This window comes from Vanessa tameamea, chromosome 2 (assembly GCF_037043105.1).
Source record: "Vanessa tameamea isolate UH-Manoa-2023 chromosome 2, ilVanTame1 primary haplotype, whole genome shotgun sequence".
Classification (NCBI taxonomy): domain Eukaryota; kingdom Metazoa; phylum Arthropoda; class Insecta; order Lepidoptera; family Nymphalidae; genus Vanessa; species Vanessa tameamea.
This window is the reverse complement of record NC_087310.1, coordinates 4,992,212-5,003,849: the sequence shown is the minus strand read 5'-3', so window position 1 is coordinate 5,003,849 and position 11,638 is coordinate 4,992,212. Positions and strand designations below refer to the sequence as shown.

The 11,638-nt window shown below is 35.4% G+C and overlaps 1 protein-coding gene and 6 non-coding genes across 7 annotated transcripts; 1 reads left to right on the top strand and 6 right to left on the bottom strand.

Annotated features, from left to right (window-relative positions):
- Positions 1-3,328: 3,328 nt before the first annotated feature.
- Positions 3,329-3,400, top strand: Trnap-ugg (transfer RNA proline (anticodon UGG)). Its single transcript has one exon. It is a non-coding gene; the product is annotated as a tRNA-Pro (tRNA).
- A 1,400-nt stretch (positions 3,401-4,800) lies between these two features.
- Positions 4,801-4,872, bottom strand: Trnap-ugg (transfer RNA proline (anticodon UGG)). Its single transcript has one exon. It is a non-coding gene; the product is annotated as a tRNA-Pro (tRNA).
- A 1,005-nt stretch (positions 4,873-5,877) lies between these two features.
- Positions 5,878-5,949, bottom strand: Trnap-ugg (transfer RNA proline (anticodon UGG)). The gene has a single exon. It is a non-coding gene; the product is annotated as a tRNA-Pro (tRNA).
- Positions 5,950-6,859: 910 nt separating this feature from the next.
- On the bottom strand, positions 6,860-6,931 carry Trnap-ugg (transfer RNA proline (anticodon UGG)). The gene has a single exon. It is a non-coding gene; the product is annotated as a tRNA-Pro (tRNA).
- A 964-nt stretch (positions 6,932-7,895) lies between these two features.
- LOC135193489 (uncharacterized) lies at positions 7,896-8,774 on the bottom strand. Its single transcript, XM_064216164.1, has one exon. It carries the CDS (start codon positions 8,772-8,774, stop codon positions 7,896-7,898), a length of 879 nt encoding a protein of 292 aa, XP_064072234.1.
- A 460-nt stretch (positions 8,775-9,234) lies between these two features.
- On the bottom strand, positions 9,235-9,306 carry Trnap-ugg (transfer RNA proline (anticodon UGG)). The gene has a single exon. It is a non-coding gene; the product is annotated as a tRNA-Pro (tRNA).
- Positions 9,307-10,340: 1,034 nt separating this feature from the next.
- Trnap-ugg (transfer RNA proline (anticodon UGG)) lies at positions 10,341-10,412 on the bottom strand. Its single transcript has one exon. It is a non-coding gene; the product is annotated as a tRNA-Pro (tRNA).
- Positions 10,413-11,638: the final 1,226 nt, after the last annotated feature.

Here is an 11,638-nt window from a genome sequence, read left to right as displayed (position 1 = left end):
TCTTTGAGCTTATTTTTTATTCCCTTCGGTTTTCAATCTTTCGAGCGACGTGGCCTACATAATATATACATTCAATAAGCTCAAGCTCCAAGCTACTATCAGTGTTTTCAACTGTTGGGAATTTTAAATTAATGAAATATTTGAATATAGAACATCAGAAAACATTCTGATTATTGATCGTAGTCGATTCGATTACGCGCCGAATTGAAGACTCTTTTGTCAGTGTTGGAAGGAGGAAACGTAAGTATACGTTACTGTTGCTTTTAGCAAATTCAAAGCAACTTTAAAAAACAAAACCACTAATGCTAAGTTTTATTTATAGTTAAAAATCTTAACCCAACAGCACTATTCTGTAAGAATTAACTATATATCATTCGTGAATTGTTGACAACAGAATTACGATATAAGTTATTTTGGTACGTGTAACCTGTTAATCTTATAATGATTAAAGTCCATAAATATTATCACTCTCGTATTCTATGACTTTTAAGTTTCTTCGAATCGATTTTATCTAAATCTTCATATTAATTCCCATCAGATCATTATATTTAAGACCTCCTTCGCCAAGTTTCCGACATTAGTTGAACGGAATCGTTTGCGATTGATAGGAAGTGAAGCGATCCTTCAGAGGAAAAATGTACCGGCTAATGATTTGCTAACGACGATGTTTATATTTTAATGCATCGAGGACACAGATTATTTCCTTTGAGGGTTTTGATCGAGATGTTACAGGATTCGTTCGGGTCGTCGCGTTCCATTTATAAAATACAGACGTTTTTTAAATACATTTTAAAGACCTCAATTTTGTTGAGTACTGTTATTGATAAAAAATACTCTGCCATTTAAAAAGATTTATAGAGTATTTAAAATTTTAATTTCGGCAAAATATTGCGAGATTTGATTCTTAATTTTTTTCTTTTAGTATAATTTGTTGTCCATGAACAAAATTAGTATAACGTGTAGTGTCTTGAATTTTTTTAAATGAGATTAATTATATTGTGTTGCTTTGTAAGATATGAGCGTTAAAATACCTAATAGTATTTATTATATATTATTTATAATAAAAAGCAAACCGGTTTCTGAAATTTGTCTGCAACGTGAACATCAGCATAGTACTTGAATGTATATGGGCATAGTACTTGAATAAGCTTTAAATCTTTTCAATAAGACGACAGCGGAGACCGTTGCCCAACAGTGTGACATTAATGGGCTGTTTTTGTTACTCCTAGCTGGGTTGAAATTAGATTAATACTTACTTCTTAATCCCGAACAGCTAGGTGATTCTGAAACACATATTTCGATTCCACATGTGGAATTTTTAATGAAAACTATATTTGGTATTCAGAAACTCGAATTAAAGATATACTAGCGCCACTTTGTGAGATTGTAAGTAATACGAATTAATTTTCAATGAGAACTGTATCATTTGACATTAATTGCGATTCTCAAACACGATTTCGATTTTAACCCGTGAGAAGGCGCGCTATGAGCATTTTGCTCACGCAAAATATTATTGCGATTATTATCTATGTTAGAAACCCTCAAGCACTACGAGCTTCTCAGTACCTTCCCAACATTCCATCTCCGCTGACGTTATTCGCGCGCCACTCAGTACCGCAGCGTCCGCGCAGCAAGGGTTTTGTGTGCATTGCGGCATTTCGCACATGGCGCGCCTATCCACGTAAGTACTCGTATTTTTTTGTTAGTAATAAAATTTATTTTAACGTGTATTTTGTTTTTTATGCATATTTCTGTAATTTATCCCAGTAAAAATATTGTTAATATATCTGTCAATTGTTTTTAGTATAAAAAGTCAAGATGAATGATCAACGGGAGGCTCAAATTCTTAGTTGGCTAGAAGACCTTGAATCGGAGGAAGAAGAGCCATTAGATCTTGAGGATATAGGCGTGAATCGTGCTGATGATGCTGAAAGTAACAGTCCAGTAATAGAAGGCCTCCACGACGACGATACTGAACAGTCCTCAGATAAATTGGAGAATGACGGAATGTAAGAACCAAGAAGTAGGATACCATATTATACAGGAAAAGATAAGACTACAAAATGACTTGTCCATAAGCCTTTACGTAATGTGCGCACTAGGAGCTGCAATATAGTAACACATTTACCCGGGGTCAAACAAGTAGCTAAAAACGCCACGACACCCTTGCAATCTATTTCATTGTTTGTGGACGATGAAATTTTAGAAAAAATTGTTTCTTACACAAATATATACATAAAAAAACTACAAGAAAATTTTTCTCGAGAAAGAGATTGTAAACAAACAGATTTAGTTGAAATTAAAGCATTAATTGTTTTATTATATATGGCTGGATTGAAAAAAATAAGTCATCTAAATGTAAAAGAAATGTGGCTTGATGATGGTACAGCGTGTGATTTTTTTAAAGCAACCATTTCTATAAAACGCTTTTTATTGAGAGTGTTGAGGTTTGATGATATGAATACACGACATGAAAGAAAGCAATTAGATAATCTGGCTCCTATCCGAGAAATATTTGAAAGCTTTGTTGGACATTATACTGCCAACTATATACTGGGAGAGTACTATACCATCGACGAAATGTTGGAGTCGTTCCGTGGCCGCTGTAAGTTTAGGGTTTATATTGCAAATAAACCGGCAAAATATGGAATAAAAATCTATGCTCTTGTGGATGCGAAAACATTTTATTCATGCAATTTAGAAATATAATAGGTAAACAACCAACAGGACCTTGTGATTTGAGTAATACAGCTTCAGAAGTAGTTAAAAGAATAGCTACGCCGATATTGAATACGCCACATATTTCACGAAGAATTTGTATTATTTTATACTATAAAATAAATTATTTATAACATATTTTGCAAGAATTATGACGTCATTCATTTTTTAAATTCTCAGTTTTTTAGAAATTTCTAATCGAAAATGTTTATTTTAAAAACCGGCAATAAAAGTAGCTGCACTATCATCTCGCTTCACAGTTTTCGCTTCACACGATATGACGTCATATAGTTAAAGTATATCAAATATTTTTCAATTCAAGGTCGTATCGAAATGAGTTCAGAAATGAAAACTGTTTACAATCCTAACGTGGTTTTTGCAGAATCGCATTAATGATCTGAACCTGACTCTTACCCAGTGATAAAATATTATAATATGTCTGCAAATAGTCAAGCATTTGTCTAAACACACGTTTACGAAATTAAAAACCAGAACTGTTGAAGCTAATTTGAACCTTATTTATATTACACTTACGTATCGAATTAATATCAATATGTGAATGTACTTTCGAAAAATGTTATCAAGCCTTATTTCTTTATTTTAGACAAGCGGCTCGTTGGTCTAGGGGTATGATTCTCGCTTTGGGTGCGAGAGGTCCCGGGTTCAAATCCCGGACGAGCCCTCTTTTGTAATCAAGGAATAAATTTGTCACACTAAAAAATCTAAAAAAATGATATGGAATTTAACTGTATATACCTAAAAAGAAGTATGTATATTGAAAAGATTAAATTAAATTTTCGTAGAATGTATTTTTGTCTACAAGTTGCTAGCGTGTCTTTATGTTAGTGTGTTAATACATAAATCGGTAACTTAGTATTGTAAGAATTGACGTTAGTTTTTTATTTACGTATTTTAATAAATACAGAGAGGACATGCTCGGATTTTGAATGGGTCTTGGTCCTGAAAAATAATGCACAAGAATTGACGCCACGTTTTTTAAATATGTTAATTGTGCAATTAGTAATTCATAAACATCACCTTTGAAGAATCTCAGTTCATTTGATAAAAGCAAAACAAAATGGTGACCTTAGATTATTTATACTTATATCCAGATGGGGTGTCGTAATACAAAAGAACTAAAACAAACGATCCAACTTTATTATCTTTGTGTGCGTGATAGCTACGCTTGACACTCGCCTAACGTCAAATTGTTTTAGATATATAAATTATCAAAGCCCCCGACTTAACTTACACAAAAATGTCCTCCGACGCACAGTATAGAAAAAAAAATCTTTATATTTTTACACATTTATTTTTAGAAGTATTGAGTACAGAATATTTCTCTAAATTCTAGAAATTTATAATATTAAATCATTTCTAGTATTATATATTGGAATAGAGATATTTTTAAAATAAATTGTCATGCTTAGAATCGGTTTGACTTAAATACATCGATATTTTTCCTTGAATTTCATTAACAGTAGAATAGGTAATCGATGGAATCGTTAGATCGAATCGATTAAATTTTTGTTGGCAATTTTTGTTTTAAATATTTTATTATATTCAAATACAAATTCAGGGAATTATATCTAGACGTTTAAATTTGTTTCAAGTCTTACATTAAAATTACATGAAAAATATATTATTATTTTATTATATTATTAAGAATAAAATAATACGGGCAATTATAATAGATAATAATTAATAATTAATAAGAGTAGCGATTCGAAATGAGCAATCAAACAAGTTTCAAGGCATTTTTGTCAGACTAAAGTCACAACCTTTTCATATGCTTACCTTTTTTAAGTCTAGAATAATTACGTTTTATTATGATTGATTTTCTAATTCGTACATTCAGGGTCAATATAAAACGTCTAAAATAAAACACCAAACTCGGTAAGTGAGCTGTATATGTATAGCCTGTCGTTATGTATCAAACCGTATTAAAATGCTTAAAATTTATAATAACAGCCTAACTTTTCATGTACATAGAGACAAAATTTAAATTTGGAATATTTATTTTAAGACTCTTTAAATTGACAGAGCTATTTATGGACTGTGTACAACCTATAAAAAAAAATTGGGCTCGTCCGGGATTTGAACCCGGGACCTCTCGCACCCAAAGCGAGAATCATACCCCTAGACCAACGAGCCGCGTGACTAAGATCAAGAATATAAGGCTTAATAAGGCTTTTAGACACATGCATGCATTTAAACAAGTTTTTTTTAAAATTATATAATATATAATTAAAATGACATAGTTATTTATTTCAAAGTTGGTTCGGAATGTATTTACGCACATATGCATACATATAACTTCATCATCATCAACCAATTGCAATTCACTATTGGACATAGGCCTCTCCCAAGGTGCGCCTAAGCATCCAGTAGTCGGCCTCCCGCAAGAACAGATCTAATTATAATATAATATTTATTGTTTAAGTTTTTTGAAACCACTGCAATGTTATGAATTGTGAGATCAGTGTTCCAAATAAGGCTGCAAAAATTTAATTGCAATCGACCATCTAACATTATGATACCAGAGGTAAAACGTGGATATAAGAAGAGCATGTTAAACTATTGACTATTTAACTTAGTGAGCTCTATGCAAGCCCGTCTGGGTATATACCACCCTCTCATCACATTTTCTACCGTCAAAAAATAATACTTAGTGTTTTCGTGTTCCGGTTTACAAGGTGAGCGAGCGAGTGTATACAGGCACAAGGGACATGACATCTTCGTACCCAAGGTTGGTGGCGAATAGGCGATGTAAGGAATGGTTAATATTACTTACAGCGCCAATGTACATTTCTAGTGGTGACTATTTACTATCAGGTGGCCCATTTGCATGTCCACATACCTTTATCATGAAAAAATAATGATAATCTCAAGATATCAATAAATTTTCATGAATTGTTTCATTTTATGGAAATTAAAGGGGGTAAATATTTAATCACACAAAGTAAGAGCAAGTTTTTGCTTTTTCAATGACACACAGACAGACAGTAAAACAATTTAACAACATATAACCAGACAAAAAACATTTTACGAAAAGAAAATGTGTTCGTATATTACTCTAACTATATATAGTAAGAAGTATCACCATGTTATTTATTTTGATTATCTAGTTAGTAAAATTTAATCCTAGACTACAAAAGAGGGCTCGTCCGGGATTTGAACCCGGGACCTCTCGCACCCAAAGCGAGAATCATACCCCTAGACCAACGAGCCGCTTGACTGATACCAAGAAATAAAGCTTAATAACATTTATAGAAAGTATACATTCTCATATTAATATGAATTTGATGCGTTAGCATGATGTTAATAAGGCTTAAATTAGCTTCAACATTTCTGATTTATAATTTCTTTAAAGTGTGTTTAGACAAGTGCTTGACTATTTGCAGATTACCTATATTGTATTACTGGGTAAAAGTCAGGTTCAGATCAGTTCGGAAATGAAAAGTAGGTATGTTATTCTCCATCCAGCTAGAAATTGCAGTAACAGTAACTGTCCATAAATATCAGCTGTAGGACTTAGTTGCATGATCTCTTTCTTATCCAGAAGGTTTGAAGTTTATTCGAGCACGCCGCTCTAATGCAGCTTACCAACCCGATACGTATACACCTTTGCCAGATATTCATCCCACGCATATAGTCTTCCTGTTAATGTCTTCTTTTCGACTACGAAATTATTACATATTGTAAAACAAAACCCCCCTCGCAGCGCCCGGCTGTGTGTCGGTCAGAAGGCGATGAACTCAAAAACTACCGGATGGATTTTCACATGATTCTCTCTATTGGACGCAGTGATTTATGAGGAACATTTAGGTTTATAATTAATTATGTTTTTGTGTTAATTCTCCTGTTAAATGCCTAAAACGTTATATATATTTAATTAGGATTTACTTAAAGCTTTCTTAAATAAGGATTAAAAATAACTAACATAACACGGTCGAGGAGGATAGAGAGGAGGAAACAACTCTTCGACGTAGGAATGAAGTAGGTCGTAAGTACAAAATGATGTAATTAATGTGGCTATCGTTTTCAATCGTATCTTTTATTATCGATAATATACATATATACCGACGTATAGCAAAATCTGTTCCAAATTAATAAAAAAGTTTTTGCTAAACAAAAAGTCGGGCTCGTCCGGGATTTGAACCCGGGACCTCTCGCACCCAAAGCGAGAATCATACCCCTAGACCAACGAGCCGAATGATTAAGTTGTGGGAAGAAACGGACTAATTTGGCGTAAATTAATAATTAATTAATGGTTAGTGTCTGTTTGAATAGCTGTTTTATAAGGTACTAGCTTCCATCCGCGTGTGAGAGATGGCGGTATGCAGGTGTTAGGCCTCTTATTTAAGGGATGAAAACTACAAGTACTGTGTGTTGTTTCAGACTATAATCTATCTCTGTGCCGAATTTAATACAGATCCGTTCAGCCGCTCTGGCGTCATTTCACCTGGAAAAGTCAATTTTATCTACGCTGATTTTGCAAACTAACTAAACTGAAATGTGTGCATGACGCAAACCACACTTTTGCTGAATGCATATAACTGAATACATCCAACAACGAACTCGGCTTTACATGTGTATTTTTGTAATGAAGATTATAATATATTTATCTTTTGTTTAAAAACTCAGTGTGTGATGACACGTTTTTCAACTGGTGTTTGGCTGGGTAGCAGTTCCTTCTTAATTTCAATCCATTGAGTTTTTCTTATTTCTTACATTTGTTTCTCCATAGACACGCTGTCCGTGCCTGCGGCATTTTATCTTAAATTTTTGTTTTTCTATTTTTGTGTGCCTGTATGTTTTTATTACCAAGCAGCATCACAATTTAAGTTTGAGGTTTAATAATAATTAATATTTACTTATTACTTTGACGGATGAATATATGCTTTCGTAGACTGGCACAAATAGTTGTGTAAAACAGTTCTCCTGAGATGGTGGACATGAGATTTGCACCTAAAGAGATTGTCTCTGTCAATGTATTGGAGTTGATTGACGTCTTCGATGAGTAAGATCTCGTGAGCTTTGATAATACGCAATAACATCAGCATGACTCCAAAGTAGTTCTTTTTTTTCATTATGTCCGGGCAGACATATGACTCCATTCCATCTGATGGTAAGTGGAAGTGGAATCCAAACACGAAGACGACTAGTACAGTCAGCTAGAATGAGCTGCACAAGTCACCCTCGCCATGCCAGTCCGCAAGATGCCTCTTCACGCCTCGTTTGAAGGCACCCAGGTTATAAGAGGAGGGGAACACGTGTGCTGGTAAAGAGTGCTGCCATTTTTTGGCGGTGCGACAAAGAAAAGAGTTGCCAAATTTCTTTGTTCGCGATGGAATCGATGTCACAGTTAGGCGGTGACATCGCGAGCCAGTACGCGTAGATCTGTGAAGGAAAGGGGAAGCAGGAATTAAAGAGAATAATTCCTCAGAGCACTCGCCGTGATACAGTCGATAGAAAACGCTCAGCGCTGCTATTTCTCGACGCAAGCGTAAAGGTTCGAGGGTGTTTGTGACCTCTACGTCGCCAATAATGCGGATCGCACGTCGCTGCAACCGATCCAAGGCTTCCATTAAGTACTTAGCGGAGCCATCCCAGAGGTGCGAGCAATATTTAACGCAAGATCGCACCTGCGTATTGTACAGCAGGAGCAGTTGTTGTGGCGTGAAAAAACGCCGTACCTTGTTCAGGACCCCGAGTTTCCGTGAAACAGTATTGATAACAGCCTCGATATAATCCCTTGGATTACGGTCAGAGCGAACGTCGATACCTAGTACGGCAATTTGGCTTTGTATCACTAGCGTAGTGCCACTGAGGGAAGCAACAAGTGAAAATGGTGTCTTTTTCGTTGTGAAGGCGCATACCTGCGTATTCTTGGCATTAAACTCGACAAGATTATCAGAACCCCATTTGGTAATGAACTCTAACGTCCTATCGAGTTCAACAACAAGATCCCTCCGCTTCTCCTCAGTTTCGGCCCGCCCGGTTACTGCACGTCCGTGGTCCGTAACCCCCATGCACTGTACTATCGTCTGCATAGCAATGTATGTTCCCAAGGGTTAGCATATCATTGATGTGCAAAAGAAAGAGTGTGGGGGAAAGCACAGAACCCTGGGGAACCCCCGCATTCACTGCATGGAATTTTGAAGCGCAACCATCAATTAACTAACTAACATTTAATGCATGGGAGAAATAACAATTTTGTATGTATAGTAGGTACTGCGAAAAAAAATATCTGTTAAAAGTACAGTGTAGTAATTATACGAATTGAATTTCCTTACTAAATTATCAACTTTATTTTTCGATTATTTAGCTGTTCCTTTGGGTTGTCGCTATTTTTTATTTTATTTTAGACCACCGCCGTATTCAATAGAAAAAAAAACAGTTTTATCGAGACTAACGAACAGTAATTTATTTTTATATACATAAATATAGTCAACTCCATATCATTTATTTTGATTATCTAGTTTGGAAAATTCAATCCTTGACTTCAAAAGAGGGCTCGTCCGGGATTTGAACCCGGGACCTCTCGCACCCAAAGCGAGAATCATACCCCTAGACCAACGAGCCGCTTGACTGATACCAAGAAATAAAGCTTAATAACATTTATAGAAAGTATACATTCTCATATTAATATGAATTTGATGCGTTAGCATGATATTAATAAGGCTTAAATTAGCTTCAACATTTCTGATTTATAATTTCTTTAAAGTGTGTTTAGACAAGTGCTTGACTATTTGCAGATTACCTATATAGTATTACTGGGTAAAAGTTAGGTTCATCCCACACATGTAGTATTCCTCGTAATATTAATATAACTTCTTTCCGATAACGAAATCATTATATATCCTACCTATATTGTACAAATAGATTATATATTACACAACAAAAACCTTACTGCCCGCGTCGCCCCTGTCTGTCCGCCTCTCTGAACGCGATAAACTCAAAAACTACCAGACGGATTTTTATATCGTTTTTATTTCTATTGGATACAGTGATTTATGCGGAAGATTTAAATGTCAAATTAATGATTTGTTTTAATTGGCTGAATTCGGTAGCTAGAAAATAATTAGCACAAATAAAATATATTTGTTGCTTGCTCGAATTAGAATCTGCGCTCGTCAGTTAAGTTCCATATGTTGCATCTACTGAGTCATTATAGCTTTTAGGTTGGAGTAGGTACACCACAATTTCCATGCATTTTGATTGCATTTTTATTTTTATTTGCAAAAGTGTTCCTACGTCCTTTCAACTTTTAGCTCCTGAAAAGTGCCTATAACATTGTGTAATTTAAAATAGGCTTTGTTTAAAGTTTTCCTAAGCAAGAATTAAAAAAAACATTTTTATTTTCTTAAGCTTCTGGGCTTCAAGAGGTATATTTGGTTGGGAGATTAACGGGGCCTGTGCGAGGAGTCCCTATACTCTTCGAAAGAATGATAAAGTAGGTTTTAAGTTCAAAATGATGCAATTAGTATGGCTATAATTTATATTTTAATGGTATCTTCTATTATCGATCAGTGATTACGATTAAATATAATATATATACCGACGTGTAGTAAAATCTGTTCTATAACAATATAAGAGTTCTTGCTAAACAAAAAGACGGGCTCGTCCGGGATTTGAACCCGGGACCTCTCGCACCCAAAGCGAGAATCATACCCCTAGACCAACGAGCCGGATGACTAATTTCGCCAAAGTAATACAGCGGTTATTATTCAAATTTATGTGAGTTACGACTTTAAACATTGGAATATGGAATGTAAGTTGTAAGAAGATATGGACTAATTCAGCGTAAATTAATATTTAATTATAAGTGTCTGTTTGATTAGCTGTTTTATAAGGTACTAGTTTCCGTCCGCGTTTTTAGGTATCGGTGACAAACGAACAGGAGGCTCACCTAATGCAAAGTGACTGCGAACGCCCATGGATATCTGCAACACCCTATTCCCCGGGGGTTTGCAGGTTCGTTGCCGGCCTTTAAGAAAGGTGTGTGTTTCTTGAAGATTCCCAAGTCTTATCGGTTCGGAAAAACTGCCGGCGAAAGCTAGTTCCACAGAATGGTTGTGCGAGGCAGTAAATGCCTGAATTTATTAGCACGGTCGGTGTATAAGGTGTCTATGGTACTGTATTCTACATAGCAGTGAATGTTGCTGATTTGCAACAAGTCAAGAAACAGAGTGGGTAGTAGAACGCAGCCTCAAGGAACACCAGAATTGACGAATTATAAGTCAGAGCATGCACTGTCGACAATGATCTTAATGCTCCGATCTGCCAAAAATTCAACAGCTTTCGCTCAACTATGTGTCAGGTAAACTAGGAGGTTACCGGCTGAGCGACCCCGACGGAAACTATACTGGCGGTCGCTAAGTAGCTGGTTCTCCTGTAGGTACCGCGGTATATTGGAGTTTATAATGGACTCCATTACCTTGGAGAACAAGGAGGTGATGGCTATATGCCTATAATAGGACATATCTGAGCGTGTGAGGGATGAGGTATTCCAATGTTAGGCCCATTATTTACAGGATAAAAAGTAACCTATGTGCTGTTCCAGGAGCGTATACAGCCAGGGGAATATATATCTCTGTACCAAAATTAATTGAGATCCGTTCAGCCGTTCTGGCGTGACTGATTAACAAACATTAAAATGTAACCATAACGAAATATACTCGAAATTGAATTGAAAATATTTTAGTAAAAATAGCGACCAAGATGAAACACGAGAAATAAATAGACGGACTGAAAACAAAAAGGTTCAGAGAGGGACAAAATATTCTTACGCTTTCTGGCTGATCCAAGGATCCAAGGAACCCATCTTATTAATATTATAAATGTGAAAGTTTGGTTGAATAGATGTGTGTGTGTGTGCATTAAATCCTGCGCAGAGATAGATTATAATCTGGAA